The 20,507-nt window shown below is 38.9% G+C and overlaps 1 protein-coding gene across 1 annotated transcript; it reads right to left on the reverse strand.

The window, feature by feature from the left end:
• Nucleotides 1-2,198, reverse strand: LOC134672190 (uncharacterized). Its single transcript, XM_063530090.1, has one exon. It carries the CDS (start codon nt 1,292-1,294, stop codon nt 92-94), a length of 1,203 nt encoding a protein of 400 aa, XP_063386160.1. The 5' UTR covers nt 1,295-2,198; the 3' UTR covers nt 1-91.
• Nucleotides 2,199-20,507: the final 18,309 nt, after the last annotated feature.

Consider the following 20,507-nt stretch of genomic DNA (forward strand, 5'->3'; position numbering starts at 1 on the left):
CGCTCCACTGTCAATAAGAAAGTGGCTATCGCAATCTTGAACTTTAAATATAGCTACCAAAGTGCTATCGCATGTTAATATTGACAGTATTTTAGTCACGAAAAAACGTATTCACGTCATTTTCGTCGTTTGAGTTTACCGGGGGAACTGTATCAGTTTGAGTCATCATTTTCATGCTCGGACGGTTCCACTGACTACTATTCCTGTTGGAATAATTACCTGACTGTCGCCCTCGCATGCCCCTGGAGTTGCCTCGGTTGCTGCTACGATAGGTGGCAGCCCCGCCGCCGCGGTGACCGTAACTGTACTGTGCGCCGCGGCCGCCTCGGGGGTAGAATTGTTGACTTGGTCCTCGACTACTATTATAAAACTCCCACTGTCCGGGGTACGGCCCCTTAGATGGTTGTCCACGTGTTAAAAATTGTGGCGACATACCTAGAATTTCACCTGAAGTCGAGCCGGCGGTGACGTCATCCTCCTCTTGAGCTGCCTGTATCGCATCCTTTAGCGACTCAAAATTCCTTGCTGCAATAACAGTACTTAATCGGCGGTTTCGTAAACCGTCGGCGAACTTTTTGATCGCCAATTTTTCGTTCAAGGGCTTAAGAACCTTGAAACTGTCAGAATTACCATCGGCCTGTGAAATAGTCAAATCTACAAATAACTCTGCAATTTCGGACCCAAAATCTTTTACACTTCGATTATTCTGCTTAATAGTGTGCAGCTTGCTCTGAATAGCAGTCGCAGATTTTTTTGGTAGTAAAACTTTCCTCATGTCCTGAATCAATTCGATTGATGTATCATAATCGGATTTTAATTTTAACTTGGCCGACTGCGATAGCCTGCTTTTCAAAACGAACTGTATAAGTTTATTTTGGTCGTCACTCTTTAAAATAGTGCTGTAATACTCAATGCCGTCGATGAGCTGTTTTGTATTAGTTTCTTCATCGGTCATTACATGCAACAAGTTCAAGGCCGTTTTTAATTCGAATGACTCCCCCATTGTGTCACTTGTGTCTTTACTTCCCTGACAATAATTCAAAATTTCCTTATGAAGTGTATTAAAAGTCGTGCACAATTTATTAAATAAAGTTACCTCCTCATTTGGCAATAACCCTTTTTTTAAGAGTTCTGACACTTCGTTATTTAATTTTTTATATTTATCCACAATAAGATTAGCCTCCTCTAACTTTATAGTAAGTATTTCACCTTGTCTACGGTCAGGGCCAATTTTACACAGGTAAGTGCGTATAGTTTTAAGTTCATTGCATAATACAGAAAGGCTTTCCGCCATTTAGTAAAATATAATTAATAATATTACGAGTAGTGAATTTAGCCATAGGTAACAATTCAATTTAAATGTAATTCGTTAATATTACGAGTAGGTAAGTTTTACCGTAAGAACTAAATTTCCTTATACGCACATCATAATGTTTAAACCGTTCACTTGCACTTTTATTACGCACTACCCAACACTCACGTGACGCGCGCTCCTCAGACGACGCTGGTAGGCCCCACACTCCTCATGCTCAAAGCAATTGCCTGAGCTCGTCTCTCGATCTTCTTGTTGAATGCCTTATTGATGTACCTGATGACCAGGAACCCAAAGGCCAGACACACAGCAATCAGGAGCAGGAACAGATACCAATTTGTGGTGCCAACATGCTCGACGACGTTGTTGTGACTTTGCTCAATCACGTTCTCGTATCCGACTTGAGTCAAGATGTCTTGACTCGGCGCAGATGGTGTGGCCGTCGACCTGGTGTTTCCCATTTTCACAATTTCCACTCAAAAGTTCGTACTAACCATCTGTCCCATTTATGCGAACAAAGGTGCAACGTTCGTTGACTCACGCTCGGTCCATAAAAGGTTTTCACGCACTACGAAGTGTCAATGACACGGCCCAAAAGAAATTATTGCAAAAACACAAACATACAAAAATATGTCCATTGCTTCATGTCAGAAGCTTATTTAGAATTTGTCCCGCACATTTTATTTAATTGTCCGAACTATTCCGCGGTATTTAACACTAAAACACGCGCTCACCGCGGCTACTGGCAGGATCGCCATGTAGGGACGGGAGTTGGAGACAAGTGATAACAACGAAAGTCATAGATGAACTCTCTTTATTTGGAGTACGTTAGCCTTATATACTAGAGATTACACACATATAAACATTAGTACTTACGTGCTATACTTACACCTCTACAGGGCTACGCCCGACTCTATTAGTATGAGGGAGCCGAATGCGCCCGGCTTTGGTACGCGTACTTCGGGCTACGCCCGACACTTTTAGTATGAGGGCGCCTTCGACTTTGGAACGCGTACGTCGGGCTGCACCCGAATCTTTTAGTATGAGGGCGCCGAAGGCGCCCGGCTTTGGAACGCGTACGTCGGGCTCCGCCCGAGTCTTTTAGTATGAGGGCGCCGAAGGCGCCCGGCTTTGGTACGCGTAATACGTCAGGCTACACCCGACACTTTTAGTATGAGGGCGCCGAAGGCGCCCGGCTTTGGTACGCGTACGTCGGGCTACGCCCGACACTTTTAGTATGAGGGCGCCGAAGGCGCCCGGCTTTGGAACGCGTTCGTCGGGCTACGCCCGACTCTTTTAGTATGAGGGCGCCTAAGGCGCCCGGCTTTGGAACGCGTACGTCGGGCTCCGCCCGACTCTTTTAGTATGAGGGCGCCGAAGGCGCCCGGCATTGGAACGCGTACGTCGGGCTACGCCCGACACTTTTAGTATGAGGACGTCGAAGGGGCCCGGCTTTGGAACGCATACGTCGGGCTACGCCCGACTCTTTTAGTATGAGAGGCGCCCGTCATTGGAACGCGTACGTCGGGCTACGCCCGACACTTTTAGTATGAGGGCGCCGAAGGCGCCCGGCTTTGGAACGCGTACGTCGGGCTACGCCCGACTCTTTTAGTATGAGGGCGCCTTCGACTTTGGAACATGAAATGTTGCAGGAGTTATAAAAACACCATGTATAGCGGCCAAACAAATTTCTTTTGCAAAAACCTTCATGTGTCTCCGTAGTCGCGTAACACGCGGATAGATTCCAGAGCGCTTGTAAATAGGTTCATAGTTCGAATTACCTAACCGATAAATAAATTATTTTTTTATATAACGCATGCAAGCAAAGCCGGGTGCAAAAGCTAACAATATTTATATATTTGAAATGTGCTAATTGAGCTCTTTAAAATGATGTATTTTGGTTCATGACTTTATGACCTCTAGAGGGCGCCGTGTTCATTTTTTTGTGACGCCATATAGCCTATAACCAGCGGGCGATTAAGACGATTCGAATGACATATCGTTTGTTAAATTATAATAAGTACTTTAGAAGTTATGAGGGAACAGATGAACATACATACATACATACCCACATACATACCGGTCAAAATCATAACCCTCCTTTTGCGTTGCCGTAGTCGGGTAAAAACTCGGCGGACATTCTCTGATCAGATGCTAAAGAAAGGCCACCTGCCCTATTCGAACTTCAAGATATTTACAAGAGACGACACGTACTAGATCCATCCTAGATACGTTATAGTTTAGGTATCAACTAGTTCTCTTTTGCAGCGCAATTCGGGCAACCAATGTCACTTTTACGTTAGATAGAGTAAGATACCTATTTATTAGATGTGAATTAGATCTCTAAGTCATATCCTGTGGAAATCGTTCAAGTGTATCTCCAGGATCGCGCAAATCTCAAATTTGACAGGTTAGATCTTAAATATATCGTTATCGTATCTTGGTGATGTTTAATAGATGTCTATTTCAAAATCCGAATCGGGCCCCAGGTCAAGATTCTAATCTCTAGCACCCTAAACCGGCGAGCGTGCTGTATGAGGAATGTTTTGAAAGTGAAGGAAGCGAAGAGGTACCTATAAATTAGAGGTGCACCGGATATCCGGTTACTATCCGGTATCCGGCCTATCCGGCCATTATTTTACTATCCGTCCGGATACCGGATAGTGACCTTCTATCCGGCCGGATACCGGATAGTAACATTGCTTGATTTCGGAGTAAACAAATTGGATTTAAGAAACAGACACGGTCATAATCGTACCTACTTGTTTATTATTTTAAAACAATTTAATCATTCCACTGGCTTGCACGCGCACTTATTTCGAACCTAGAAATGAGTCCGTGCGAACGTTTACAGGAAACAGGTCAAACCTGCTGAATGCGCACCTGAAAAACCGAATTGTAGGTATAGTTCCGCCGGCCGAATATCCGGCGGCCGGATACCGGATACCGGATATTTGGCTAGTGTCCAGGCCGGATATCCGGTATCCGGTATCCGGCCAAACAACTATCCGTTGCATCTCTACTATAATGTCGGGATCGTAGCAAGTGGAAATCCGTGGTCTCTGCGTGGCCTCCGGGAAATAGGCATGATTATATGTAGTATTATTATGTATGTGGATTTGTATTGATGTTTCTAACGTGATGTAAGTCCCCCGTAGGGGTAAATCTGGAATTTACGGGGGTGATACGATAACTAATAAGCTCAATTAAAGATGACAAATATTAGACCTGTAACGTCAAGCCCAATTCGGACAAAGTCGGGGGCAGTTGCTAGTATCAGAGATATATATAACTCCGTATAAGATAAATAAAGTCTAAGAAAAGAAGTCTAGATGGCGTTGACGACACCGTTTGATAGTTAACAATTTTAACACATATAAGTGAAAGAACATGGGTCAGTATGGAACAATAAACATTAAAAATCATTTATCCGTAAAAATATTTTGATTAATTTATACATTTTCAATTTTATTTTAAGTTTTAATCGTGTGTCGATAGATGGCAGTAAATGTACCGTGACTACAAAATTTACTTTGGCAATAGCCCTCTATACTATCTATTCTCTTTGCTAGTATACAATAAATAGTTTGGCCGAATCAGGCCAACGTCCAGTGCAAGCCTCCATTAATCTTATGCAGTGCATTATGCGTTTTATCGTACAGGGTGCTGTTGCCACTGGGCACCGAGTGCATCGCGTCCGAATGATACGGGGTGACTTTGAGATTTGTAACATTTAAATTGACATTGGAATAGCATTGAATGAATGAATGATTTTTTTTTCAGGCAACTAGTGGCCCATACATAAATACCTTAAAACTAGCATATTACATATTGCATTGAAACTGCATTAACGATGACACGCTAGACCGGGCCGGGGCCAGAGCTTCCGATGCTTCGTTGTCGATGGAAAGCACCACGTGATCACCGATCAGCCGTCATAGAAAATGACATGTCGGACGCATCGGCCCGGGCCCGGCCCGGTCTAGCGTGAGTCCTTTTCTGTGGCATTATTACGGCTGCGGCGGCGTTGGCGCGGGGCCCTATGATCTAGAAAATTGTAATAGAGTTAGACCAAGAAAAGTCTGCATCGATTTTGATACCGCTCGCAGCGCAAGTGTCTTTTATACGACATCATTTCATAGAAGTTTGACGTTTAAATTGTGTAATGACGACACAAATACATGGAAAAAGACACACGTCAAAGACAAAGCTTGTACACCTTGATCTCTTTTGGTGTACGGATGTGTCACAACATCAAGGCCTATTGACTTCCTTGGAATGACGTGACCCTTCATAATTGTACATGTGTGCTCCGTTTCTAGAGCTGTATTGCCAGTAATTACCATAAAAATATTTTATACAGCAACATTGCTAGAACTGGCTTTGTCTATACGATTTCTAGGAACAAATCCAATTATTTTATCAAATATATTTTGATTTGTATTTTATGAAGTAGTCAAAGTCATATGTAAATTATTATTTATTTTTTGAAATATGTAAATTATTATCTATTTCAGTTTGTCTTTGTCTATGTTCATAAAATCTATGAAGGGTAGACGTGCCTCTACCCTCCTTGATAAAATTAAAAAAAAATCTTTGTCAATAGGCCTCTTTGATAGGCCTTGATTTGAGTCTGGCCGGTAAGAACATAGACAAGACAAAAGTCTGTAATGTCAATGCTGTCATTTAAGTCATTTAACGCCTAAAATATAAATTTTCATATAAAACGATTTATTCACTTGAAATATATTTATTTACCTATTAATTTAAAAATAAAAACTATTCATATGTACGAGCAACATATCTAAATGCGTCTTCGCACAGACTTAGTTAAATTTAAACCGTTGTCGCTCTTCCTTCCTTGCTGTATTATGTATCCGGCAATGGCGACTTCATCAAGAATTCTTATCCGGATTATGAAAAGCCCTAATGTGTGTGTGGAAACCGTTGTAGTAAACCAGAAACAGCGATAATTTCAAGGTAAGAAATATATCAATCTTTAAATAAAAATGAGCGTACTAATTACCAAATTCAAATATAATAATTTAATCTTACTATCCCCGTAAGTCCCGCGGACGCTATATCGCGTTCGAAATTATAATCTAAATTCATCATAAGCTGGTAAATTTAGATCTTAGGAATTAGCGACGTTAGTAATTAGGAAGTTAGATTATATTGTTTAATTTGTGACCATTTTGTTTTAGAAAGTGAATCATGGCTTGAGCGTGAGATAATAATATAATCCTGGCCCGTCATATGATTTCTTGGAAAAAGCTCAAAGGGCACGTATCTGCTGCATATACAGACTAGTTTTCCGGTGACCAAGAACGCTGCGTGGAGCTGTGGAGCAGAAATGTCCGATAACCGGATAGATGTAATAACAACTTGTAACCATTTGCCATATCAATGTATGTATTCATATGTATTGCTCCTAACATATAAATATTTTCATTCCTATTAGGATTAGTGTATATATACGTTATCGCTATGCCACAAGCGTATTGAGCGCTGTCCTCTTCCGAAATGCAAAACTAAATTTGCCAGACGTAATATCAATTATAGCGCCCCCTTAATGTATAATAAAATAAAAATAGAACTTAAAACTATAAAAACATTATCTAATCATGCTTTTAAAAAGACAATTTGGACATGGTTGTGTAATATGAATTATGATGAGACTGAGAAACTATTAAGCCAGGGATTATTTGGGTGTTAGGATTAGTACACACGCACGCGCACACATACACACTCACACTTAATACACACACGCGCACACACATACACACACACACACACACACACACACACACACACGCACACACTCACACACACACACACACACAAATGCATGCAAGTTTTTGAATAGCCTTTCCCGCTATATTGTTATTGTTTGTACCTAAACTAGATATTATATAAAAAAGTTTATTTGTCCCTACTTTCTATGTTGTTACAATTTAAGTCAAATTGTTCTTCAAAATTCTAGCTGATTATGTAATACGGGCAACCACTGGGGCTGCAACACAGTGTAAACTAACGCAGTCTCCAGGGCTCCAACTTCATATAAATCATGTATGTGTTTTTGATCAATAAAGGCTTATTTATTATTATTATTTGTATCTCCTTCGATATCACGGGCCTATAATCCCGGTTTTTTGATAGGCTTGCGTGGGGACACAGATCCAACACGTAGAGGCCCCTTGGAGAGCTTTAATGTCATGTAGAACGCCTGCTGGAACCCGTTCACAGGTGCAACAATAGACACCCATGAACCGGTCTCAGCAGGCATTGGGACTATTGTAGCAAAAGTGAATAGTATACCGGTCTATGGTTGAAGTTTGGGTGGACTATGAGACTGGGCTATTGTAAAGAGTTCGGACACCTGCCATAACAATGCTAACACACGTTATCGAGGCAGGTGGTGACTTGCCGCTGACTAGATGGGCCCCTGAAACTGCCGTCGTGAAGACGACCAGGGGCAACATCGGTGTGAGCGGCTCAGGGGTGTCGAGAGGTGTGCGCCGCTTTCTACCCAGTGGCTGTTACCAGCCACTGTGCCAACTCGCGTCTTATGCATCTTTCACTTCCACCCCTCGAGCATATAGCTCTAGCGACTCCTCTCTGGACGGCCAATTAAGGCAAGCCAGAGCTGAGAGTCCTGCGGGTCCCCTTGGGTTCCACTCCGACCGACGAAGACACGCCGGAGACGGAGACCCTGACCGACTCTCGGGAGCACTCGGGTCCGTGGGGTCGTTACTCCCCAACAGCTCACCACAAGCTGCCCTGCGGGCTTATTATTATTATTATTATGAAAATATTTATATCTTAGTAATACGTAACTTTTTGTAACCTTTTATATTTGACGAATTTTTAAATATAGTACCTAATCATTATCTTATAACGTATTTCTTTATTTATTTGTGATAAAAGCGTGTGGGGAAAAGCGGCAGATATTCAGACAATATTTGTGCTGCAAAAACGAGCTGTACGTTCCATCTATGGACTGGGCGCTCGAGTATCCCTAAGAGAGAAATTCAAAGAAGTTAACATTCTTACCGTTGCATCTCAATACATACTAGAGAATATTATGTATGTTCGGAAAAACATCCACGAATTCAAGGTTAACAGTGATATCCATAACTATAACACTAGAAACAAACATAAACTTGCTGTGCCCGCCCACCGCCTCCGTAAGGTTAGTACGTCTTTCGTCGGGAACTGTACACGTTTTTATAACAAAGTCCCCACTGATATAGTGAATTTACCACTTCATAAATTTAAGTCGCACATTAAGCACTCCTTGTTACGTAAGGCGTACTACACTGTAAATGATTTTATAAACGATAGAGATGCTTTTAAGCCGGTAGCTTGATTTCATTAGTATAATAAGAATTAAATAATTTTTTTTTTTTTTTTTTTACATTGTGAATTAAATATGCTAGTGTCCAGTAGAATTGACACATGAGACAATGATGTTCTCGCTTGATTATATTGTTTAATTTAATTTTAGTTTTGGACACTTGGAGACCTTATACATCTCTAAGTACATATTTATTTATTTGATTTTTATTTTTGATTGTACATACTTACCTATATTTTTAATGTTTCTGACACTTAGAGACCTTTACATCTCTAAGTCAACTTAGGCTAGTAATTACGTGAAGCTATATTACTGTCTTTTTATGTAACATATGAGCACAAAATGCCGTGTCTTACAGCTACATGTTATTACTATTTTAATATTAATATAGGCCGGTAGCTTGAACATGTCATGCTCGCTTAAAAGTCTTTGCTTACGGTGGCGTTGTTGATCGGGTCGCCACTTTCCCGAATGAAGGTTGAGGGAGGCGATGGCTGAGATACGCGTCATACTCGTGAACGGGTGCTGTTTGTGGAGACTGGTCTGTTAAGCTAACACGAGCTATTATACTTAGTAACTTTTATTAATTAATTACAGTGAGACGCCTCATTCTGTTCTCGTATGTTTCTTTTCTTTTAATGAATGTATTAATTATACAGGATATTGACTCTTGGAGACCTTATACATCTCTAAGGATAACTTGATAAACTATATAATCTTATAGTTCTGACACCTAGAGACATTTACACCTCTAAATATTATAGATTTTTTTGTGTGTGTTTTTTATCTGTATTTTGTATGTAATTCGACATTAAGAGACCATATACATCTCTTAGTAATTGTAATACGTTAGATTGAATTGTTAGTTTTATTTTATAAAATTGTTGATGTTATTATTTTTGCTTTTATGTAAATTCAATGTTGACGTGTAAAAGTGCCCTTGTGGCCTATTTGCTGAATAAATGTTGATATTGATATTGATATTGATATGCTAATTTAAGAGCCCAACAACGTGCACACTAGCACCACTGCTAAAATAAATAATCGTGATTATTTAAGTTAAATTTAAATTTTACAGGTATTTAAAAAAAGTGGTCGCTACTGACTGTATTGTGTATTTAAGTACCTTTTGAATACATCAAACTAGTTTTTATGTTGCTGGATTCGTCAATCTACCCGTTCAAAACTAAAGCGGCCGTTTTTGTTTTGAGCTCATAGATTGACGAATCCAGCAACATAAAAACTAGTTTGATGTATTCAAAAGGTACTTAAATACACAATACAGTCAGTAGCGACCACTTTTTTTAAATACCTGTAAAATTTAAATTTAACTTAAATAATCACGATTATTTATTTTAGCAGTGGTGCTAGTGTGCACGTTGTTGGGCTCTTAAATTAGCATATCAATATCAATATCAATATCAACATTTATTCAGCAAATAGGCCACAAGGGCACTTTTACACGTCAACATTGAATTTACATAAAAGCAAAAATAATAAACATCACTGTCACATTATTAAAATGCTTAAACATGGCAGTAATTTAGTATGGAAAATGTTTAACTTCCATTTTATCAATTTCTATTATTTTATGACGCACTACAGGGGCATGACAGAGATAGAATGACATTTTGCTAAATTTTTAATTAGGAAACTGAGAAAGGACGATATACCGCAGTCACAACCATAACCCAATCTATAGCTGGTCAAGCAAAACTTGTCAGTAGAAAAAGGCGCGAAATTCAAATTTTCTATGGGACGATAACCCTTTGGCCCTACATTTTTTAAATTTGCCGCCTTTTTCTACTGACAAAAATTTTTTTTTTTTTTAAATTCATGTTATACGAACGCCGAACGGCATTATTTGAAGCTTCGAACAACACCGGGAAAGTCTGCATTTGCACTATTTCCCCTCTGCAGAAGCACATGCCCAAGTGGGCATGCACACAACTATAGTTCGTTTTTTTCAGCATTAGAGAGAACTTGCAAGAAGGTAAGCAATCTTGACATGTCTTTTAATTGAAAAACGCTTTTTAAAAATCAAAAACTATTACTTATGAAAGCAGAAGAATATAAATGATCGTATTAGATTCATAACTGTTACATATTTGTCGTAACTTATTTTTAAAATGTGTTTTTCAATTAAAAGGCACATCAAGATTGTTTATCTTATTTCTAATGGTAACATTCCATTTCTAACCGCAGCTGCACTACCGGTACTGAACGCGTCGCTGTCATTGTCAATTTCCATAGTAAAATTGACAGTAATGCAGCTGCAGTTAGAAATGGAATGTTACCTTAATGCTAAAAAAACAAACTATAACGCAGTGCATGTTGTGCAAAGAATATAATACTCACTAGGAGAAGAACGATAACTCCATACAAAAAAATGTCCCCTTCAAAAGTTCGTTTATACTACTAGCGCTCGGTAGGATACCATTGTAATTAGAATTGACAACCCGTTTAGCCTAGCGCCCCTAGCGGGTATTGGCAGTAATCCAGTTCAGGACGCTAATGGTCCTGGGTTCGAATCCCGGAGAGGGAATTTCTTTTTGTATTATTTTATTTTTTGTTGGGGTCAGGTTTTTAAGAGCCCATCAACGTGCACACTAGCGCCACTGCTGAATACATTAAACTAATTTTTATGTTACTGGATTCGTCAACCTACCCGTTCAAAACTAAAGCGGCCGTTTTTGTTTTGAGCTCATAGATTGACGAATCCAGCAACATAAAAACTAGTTTGATGTATTCAAAAGGTACTTAAATACACAATACAGTCAGTAGCGACCACTTTTTTTAAATACCTGTAAAATTTAAATTTAACTTAAATAATCACGATTATTTATTTTAGCAGTGGTGCTAGTGTGCACGTTGTTGGGCTCTTAAATTAGCATATCAATATCAATATCAATATCAACATTTATTCAGCAAATAGGCCACAAGGGCACTTTTACACGTCAACATTGAATTTACATAAAAGCAAAAATAATAACATCAACAATTTTATAAAATAAAACTAACAATTCAATCTAACGTATTACAATTACTAAGAGATGTATATGGTCTCTTAATGTCGAATTACATACAAAATACAGATAAAAAACACACACAAAAAAATCTATAATATTTAGAGGTGTAAATGTCTCTAGGTGTCAGAACTATAAGATTATATAGTTTATCAAGTTATCCTTAGAGATGTATAAGGTCTCCAAGAGTCAATATCCTGTATAATTAATACATTCATTAAAAGAAAAGAAACATACGAGAACAGAATGAGGCGTCTCACTGTAATTAATTAATAAAAGTTACTAAGTATAATAGCTCGTGTTAGCTTAACAGACCAGTCTCCACAAACAGCACCCGTTCACGAGTATGACGCGTATCTCAGCCATCGCCTCCCTCAACCTTCATTCGGGAAAGTGGCGACCCGATCAACAACGCCACCGTAAGCAAAGACTTTTAAGCGAGCATGACATGTTCAAGCTACCGGCCTATATTAATATTAAAATAGTAATAACATGTAGCTGTAAGACACGGCATTTTGTGCTCATATGTTACATAAAAAGACAGTAATATAGCTTCACGTAATTACTAGCCTAAGTTGACTTAGAGATGTAAAGGTCTCTAAGTGTCAGAAACATTAAAAATATAGGTAAGTATGTACAATCAAAAATAAAAATCAAATAAATAAATATGTACTTAGAGATGTATAAGGTCTCCAAGTGTCCAAAACTAAAATTAAATTAAACAATATAATCAAGCGAGAACATCATTGTCTCATGTGTCAATTCTACTGGACACTAGCATATTTAATTCACAATGTAAAAAAAAAAAAAAAAAATTATTTAATTCTTATTATACTAATGAAATCAAGCTACCGGCTTAAAAGCATCTCTATCGTTTATAAAATCATTTACAGTGTAGTACGCCTTACGTAACAAGGAGTGCTTAATGTGCGACTTAAATTTATGAAGTGGTAAATTCACTATATCAGTGGGGACTTTGTTATAAAAACGTGTACAGTTCCCGACGAAAGACGTACTAACCTTACGGAGGCGGTGGGCGGGCACAGCAAGTTTATGTTTGTTTCTAGTGTTATAGTTATGGATATCACTGTTAACCTTGAATTCGTGGATGTTTTTCCGAACATACATAATATTCTCTAGTATGTATTGAGATGCAACGGTAAGAATGTTAACTTCTTTGAATTTCTCTCTTAGGGATACTCGAGCGCCCAGTCCATAGATGGAACGTACAGCTCGTTTTTGCAGCACAAATATTGTCTGAATATCTGCCGCTTTTCCCCACACGCTTTTATCACAAATAAATAAAGAAATACGTTATAAGATAATGATTAGGTACTATATTTAAAAATTCGTCAAATATAAAAGGTTACAAAAAGTTACGTATTACTAAGATATAAATATTTTCATAATAATAATAATAATAAGCCCGCAGGGCAGCTTGTGGTGAGCTGTTGGGGAGTAACGACCCCACGGACCCGAGTGCTCCCGAGAGTCGGTCAGGGTCTCCGTCTCCGGCGTGTCTTCGTCGGTCGGAGTGGAACCCAAGGGGACCCGCAGGACTCTCAGCTCTGGCTTGCCTTAATTGGCCGTCCAGAGAGGAGTCGCTAGAGCTATATGCTCGAGGGGTGGAAGTGAAAGATGCATAAGACGCGAGTTGGCACAGTGGCTGGTAACAGCCACTGGGTAGAAAGCGGCGCACACCTCTCGACACCCCTGAGCCGCTCACACCGATGTTGCCCCTGGTCGTCTTCACGACGGCAGTTTCAGGGGCCCATCTAGTCAGCGGCAAGTCACCACCTGCCTCGATAACGTGTGTTAGCATTGTTATGGCAGGTGTCCGAACTCTTTACAATAGCCCAGTCTCATAGTCCACCCAAACTTCAACCATAGACCGGTATACTATTCACTTTTGCTACAATAGTCCCAATGCCTGCTGAGACCGGTTCATGGGTGTCTATTGTTGCACCTGTGAACGGGTTCCAGCAGGCGTTCTACATGACATTAAAGCTCTCCAAGGGGCCTCTACGTGTTGGATCTGTGTCCCCACGCAAGCCTATCAAAAAACCGGGATTATAGGCCCGTGATATCGAAGGAGATACAAATAATAATAATAAATAAGCCTTTATTGATCAAAAACACATACATGATTTATATGAAGTTGGAGCCCTGGAGACTGCGTTAGTTTACACTGTGTTGCAGCCCCAGTGGTTGCCCGTATTACATAATCAGCTAGAATTTTGAAGAACAATTTGACTTAAATTGTAACAACATAGAAAGTAGGGACAAATAAACTTTTTTATATAATATCTAGTTTAGGTACAAACAATAACAATATAGCGGGAAAGGCTATTCAAAAACTTGCATGCATTTGTGTGTGTGTGTGTGTGTGAGTGTGTGCGTGTGTGTGTGTGTGTGTGTGTGTGTGTGTGTGTATGTGTGTGCGCGTGTGTGTATTAAGTGTGAGTGTGTATGTGTGCGCGTGCGTGTGTACTAATCCTAACACCCAAATAATCCCTGGCTTAATAGTTTCTCAGTCTCATCATAATTCATATTACACAACCATGTCCAAATTGTCTTTTTAAAAGCATGATTAGATAATGTTTTTATAGTTTTAAGTTCTATTTTTATTTTATTATACATTAAGGGGGCGCTATAATTGATATTACGTCTGGCAAATTTAGTTTTGCATTTCGGAAGAGGACAGCGCTCAATACGCTTGTGGCATAGCGATAACGTATATATACACTAATCCTAATAGGAATGAAAATATTTATATGTTAGGAGCAATACATATGAATACATACATTGATATGGCAAATGGTTACAAGTTGTTATTACATCTATCCGGTTATCGGACATTTCTGCTCCACAGCTCCACGCAGCGTTCTTGGTCACCGGAAAACTAGTCTGTATATGCAGCAGATACGTGCCCTTTGAGCTTTTTCCAAGAAATCATATGACGGGCCAGGATTATATTATTATCTCACGCTCAAGCCATGATTCACTTTCTAAAACAAAATGGTCACAAATTAAACAATATAATCTAACTTCCTAATTACTAACGTCGCTAATTCCTAAGATCTAAATTTACCAGCTTACTCGTAAACAATGAGAGGTTTTACATCTATGATGAATTTAGATTATAATTTCGAACGCGATATAGCGTCCGCGGGACTTACGGGGATAGTAAGATTAAATTATTATATTTGAATTTGGTAATTAGTACGCTCATTTTTATTTAAAGATTGATATATTTCTTACCTTGAAATTATCGCTGTTTCTGGTTTACTACAACGGTTTCCACACACACATTAGGGCTTTTCATAATCCGGATAAGAATTCTTGATGAAGTCGCCATTGCCGGATACATAATACAGCAAGGAAGGAAGAGCGACAACGGTTTAAATTTAACTAAGTCTGTGCGAAGACGCATTTAGATATGTTGCTCGTACATATGAATAGTTTTTATTTTTAAATTAATAGGTAAATAAATATATTTCAAGTGAATAAATCGTTTTATATGAAAATTTATATTTTAGGCGTTAAATGACTTAAATGACAGCATTGACATTACAGACTTTTGTCTTGTCTATGTTCTTACCGGCCAGACTCAAATCAAGGCCTATCAAAGAGGCCTATTGACAAAGATTTTTTTTTAATTTTATCAAGGAGGGTAGAGGCACGTCTACCCTTCATAGATTTTATGAACATAGACAAAGACAAACTGAAATAGATAATAATTTACATATTTCAAAAAATAAATAATAATTTACATATGACTTTGACTACTTCATAAAATACAAATCAAAATATATTTGATAAAATAATTGGATTTGTTCCTAGAAATCGTATAGACAAAGCCAGTTCTAGCAATGTTGCTGTATAAAATATTTTTATGGTAATTACTGGCAATACAGCTCTAGAAACGGAGCACACATGTACAATTATGAAGGGTCACGTCATTCCAAGGAAGTCAATAGGCCTTGATGTTGTGACACATCCGTACACCAAAAGAGATCAAGGTGTACAAGCTTTGTCTTTGACGTGTGTCTTTTTCCATGTATTTGTGTCGTCATTACAGATTGGATTTTGTATGTAGTGAGTGAGAAATGCGACTGTGTGCACGTTCCCCCCCGCAAAAAATGGCAGAACGATTTGTACGGTAAGATATCGCTTGGGCTCTTCCCTTCCAACATGCCGGAAGCCAGTGTTGCTCGAAGATTTAAAGTTTACATAAGTTTACAGATTCGAACTAATTTAATTAGAAGATTTAGTTAGGAGTGTAAGAACTAGCAGCAAACTTGGCATAAGCGAGTTAACTATAATCCTTCAAAGCTGCAGGTACGGCGCACGGTGTATAATTGTGGAACCTCGGCGTTGCAGTTCTAAATTAAACTTGATTCCTCTTGAGACTTCCGTTTTATAAATAAATAAATACATTTTATAAGAGAATTTTACACAGATCGACCTACATATATTGATTTAGACTAAAACGATTATTAAGTTATAATTTGAAGAGTAATACGGGGCTTAACCGCGTAAACTTACGTTACTTACATAATTTGACGACCGGTCTGGCCTAGTGGGTAGTGACCCTGCCTGCTAAGCCGATGGTCCTGGGTTCGAATCCCAGTAAGGGCATTTATTTGTGTGATGAACACTAATATTTGTTCCTGAGTCATGGGTGTTTTCTATGTATATAAGTATGTATTTATCTATATAAGTATATATATCGTCGCCTAGCACCCATAGTACAAGCTTTGCTTAGTTTGGGGCTAGGTTGATCTGTGTAAGATGTCCCCAATATTTATTTATTTATAATTATAATATATGGCGTGACGTTTCGAATAAATTTTAGGCCATATAATAAACGTAAATTTACGCGATTAACTGCCGTATTCGAACTTCAAGATATTCCCAAGACACGACACGTACTAGATCCATTCTAGATATGTTATAGTTTAGATATTATCAACTAGTTCTCTTTTGCAGCGCAATTCGGGCTACCAATGTCACTTTTACGTTAGATAGAGTAAGATATCTATTAGATGTGAATTGGATCTCTAAGTCATATCCTGTGGAAATCGTTCATGACTATCTCCAGAATCGCGCAAATGTCAAATTTGACAGGTTAGATTTTAAACATATCGTTATCGCATCTTGGTGATGTCTAAAAGATATCTAATAGATGTCTATTTCAAAATGCGAATCGGGCCCTAAGTCCCGTATTAGTTTCAAAATTACAGATCGACCTAGGCCCAATACTTATATACGTACAGTCACCTGCAATAATAAGTTACTCTTCGAAGGCCGCAAAAATATGTGACACGCTCTTATGGCTCTACGAATAAAATCGCGTCAGATATTTATGCGGCCTTCGTTGTGTTATAATTGCAGGTGAGTGTACATTATAACCACTGGTATTGAAGATTATTACAAAGGTAAACCGTTTGAAATCACGCCATAAATTACCTCCAACGATGTCCGGAAACCTAGACAATCTGATGTGGCAGATATATAGCGGGAGCGCTCGCTGAGGCGTACCTATTGGGATCGGGATCGGGACCTCTATAGACTGTGCGAGGATTTCTAGGTATTTCTGCTCGGAACATGTTGCGAACGCAACCTTTATTTGTATAATACAGTAACTAAACGCAGCCGTCGGGCTCGGCTAGTATTTGGAAGCTTTTTCTAAAGCACCAATAGGAGCGCTCCACATATTATGTATCGCGGCCAATTAGAGGCACCCAAATCTTAACCACTATTTTCGGACATTCAAATTATGCAAATCACTCTTTCATCAGCCTCCATACAATCACCACACCACTTTTACATTTAACCGTTTAGTCAAGGAACCCTTGTAAAACCAGTACCTATTGAAATTATAATAGTTTACTTCAAATCGAAGCTTTTTATTTGAGTCGTCGAGATTCTGACCTGCACGGCGGCTACAGAACATAACAGCCGACAATGTTTGACGAAGCGCGTACCAGGGGGCCGATTTTTGAATTTCGATCGTTCGATTTCGTCACTCGTAAAATCTGTGGTTTACCACAAAACAGCAAAACTGTTTACAGCAAAATGCTAATTTTTGAAATATGAGCGATAAAAATTGGGAATCGAGTGGTATTGACGATTCGTTTTCAATTCTATTAGTAGAATTTAAATATCGGGTACTGGAGATACTTATTAAGTATTGAACGAAATACACGAAATCGAGCGATCGAAATTCAAAAATCGGCCCCCAAGTAGAACAATCCATGTGCAATTTGTGGACGATGTGGCAGCTTATTTCAATGGTTAGATGATTTTATGACATTGCGCATTTATAGTTCCGAGGCTAACTAAAGAAAAGGTCATATTTACTATTAATTAATTAAATTTCGTATAATATGTGGTCCAGTTAACTGGTCGACGATATTCTGACGACCTATACAACCCAAATAGACATAATAAACTGGTAAAATTTAATGCTTTTAATTAACAACTTAAATTATAATGGCAAATTCCCGTGCCTAAAAAATGAGGCACGGAAATTAGATTACGTAATGCACGTCAAACAGGTTTTCCAAAAAACTTTAATAGAAGATTTTCTGGAACTAATTTGACGACCTTGTAATGAAAATTACTAAGGAAGAAGCAAAAATTATTATGGGTGACCTAAATGGACATAATATAGCGAGGGTTTGGAGGTCAAACCCGATAAATCCAAATATTTTATCATTCAAATAAAAATTCTACGCATGTCACATATAGTTCTAATTTCAAAAACTCTTTTACTCGATTTATCGGGTTGGACCACGCACCCCTCGAATTTTAGGTTTATCAAACATCACACTTATGCAAATTTACATGGAAGATTTGGATATGGAAGTGAAAACATAGAAGGAATACAAATCCTGGAATTTGGTTCGCGGCCTGGTCTAAGCATATTAACAGCAGTTTTAAAAGACATCGAAAACTTTATTAGGTAATAAAATAGTCTTCGCAAATAGACTTTATATTAGCCGATAGCGGAGTGAAAAGAAATTTCAAGCATTGTAAAGTGATTCTGGGGGCTTCACTAATAACCGCCCAATATACTGTTGTTTGTCAGCTGCACTTTTCTCGGGAACAGGGTGAAATCTCGAGCCGCAAGTGGAGCATACCTTTACTTGAGCAGTTCGGGAACTTGGTCCAAAGTGTCAGCAACTTACCCAAATGCCTATTCATGAGTAGGTAAGTTAATTCCGTTCATATAATGACTCGGCAACGACTAAGGGTGGTATTCCACCTGTCCAATTTCTTTGTACAACGTGATTGCATCTACAATGTCATTAAGCAAAATGTGAGACGCAATACACATTACTTACTTACTGCCGTGTTGCAGCAACCCGAAGTGGATCTTGGCCGCTTCTCTGTCTAGCGCCGTTTCTGTCCAATCGACAGCACCGAGCTCGTTCAGATCTTTCACGACCTCATCGCACCAGCGATACCTAGGACGCCCAACCGGACATAACACACAATAACAAACACACACACACACACACACACACACACACACAAACACACACACACACACACACACAAACACACACACACACACAAACACACACACACACACAAACACACATTGGACAGACGGAATACCATCACCCTAGCTGATTAATATGATGATGATTGATGGCGAATATCCTATCGCTAATAAGCGATCTCTTCCAAACAATGTACTTACTTGTTAGTGCCGATATACCTATTTAGGTACAGTCAGCTACAGAGAAAAGGTACCCCCCTTCATAGAAGTTTGGATCCAAAGGTTCTAAGCGAATAGCATTGCTCACTGTACATAGGTACCTAAATATTTAAACGTTAAAATAATATATAACATACAAATACAAAACATAACATACATAAACACATATACGTACATACAAATATAATATAGGTAATGCAATAATATGAAAATTTCAAAAGATATTCCAATTTATTTATTTATTATTTATTTTTAAACTTTATTGCACATACAAAAAGTACAACACAGGCGGACTTACAAAATTGGGCAATATAGTATCAGATTTATTAAGAACTCTTTATAAAACTCCCCATCGAATGAAGTCTCTCACGATACCACTTATGCGTTCCACAGCAATCTGGTTGGGTTTCACCTGAAATCAAATAAAATACATTTATTTCCGATAGAGTTTCGTGTCCGAACTCGCTTATTCGCACGGCCCGATTCGGATTATGAAATAGAATTCTATTAGACATCTTTTAGACATCACCAAGATACGATAACGATATGTTTAAGATCTATCAATCAATAAATTTTGACATTTGCGCGATTCTGGAACGATTTCCACAGGATATGACTTAGAGATCGAATTCACATCTAATAGATATCTTACTCTATTTAACGTTAAAGTGACATTGGTTGCCCGAATTGCACTGCAAAAGAGAACTAGTTGATATCTAAACTATAACGTATCTAGAATGGATGAATACGGCAGACAGTGTGCCAGCAGCGCATACTGTCCTACTTCGGCCACATATAATGGCTCCTCTACACGATGGGCCAGCGCCGGCCACTCCAAAGAATGCATTTATGCGTTAGAGGGAACAAGTGCTGTTGCTATCTCATTCTACCGCATGGCTACGTCCCTTGGGGTGGCCGGCGCTGGCCCATCGTGTCTCTCTTCCCGGCCGATTTTGGCCACAGCGACTGCATTATATTATGCCTAGGAGCGGGAACTGAGCTGGTCCGCTCGCTCGTGCGCCCTCATGTGACTGCAGTACCCAATCTTCGTCTGCAGTGCTCGTCCACACCGAGGGCATG

This window comes from Cydia fagiglandana, chromosome 16, assembly GCF_963556715.1.
Source record: "Cydia fagiglandana chromosome 16, ilCydFagi1.1, whole genome shotgun sequence".
NCBI lineage: Eukaryota > Metazoa > Arthropoda > Insecta > Lepidoptera > Tortricidae > Cydia > Cydia fagiglandana.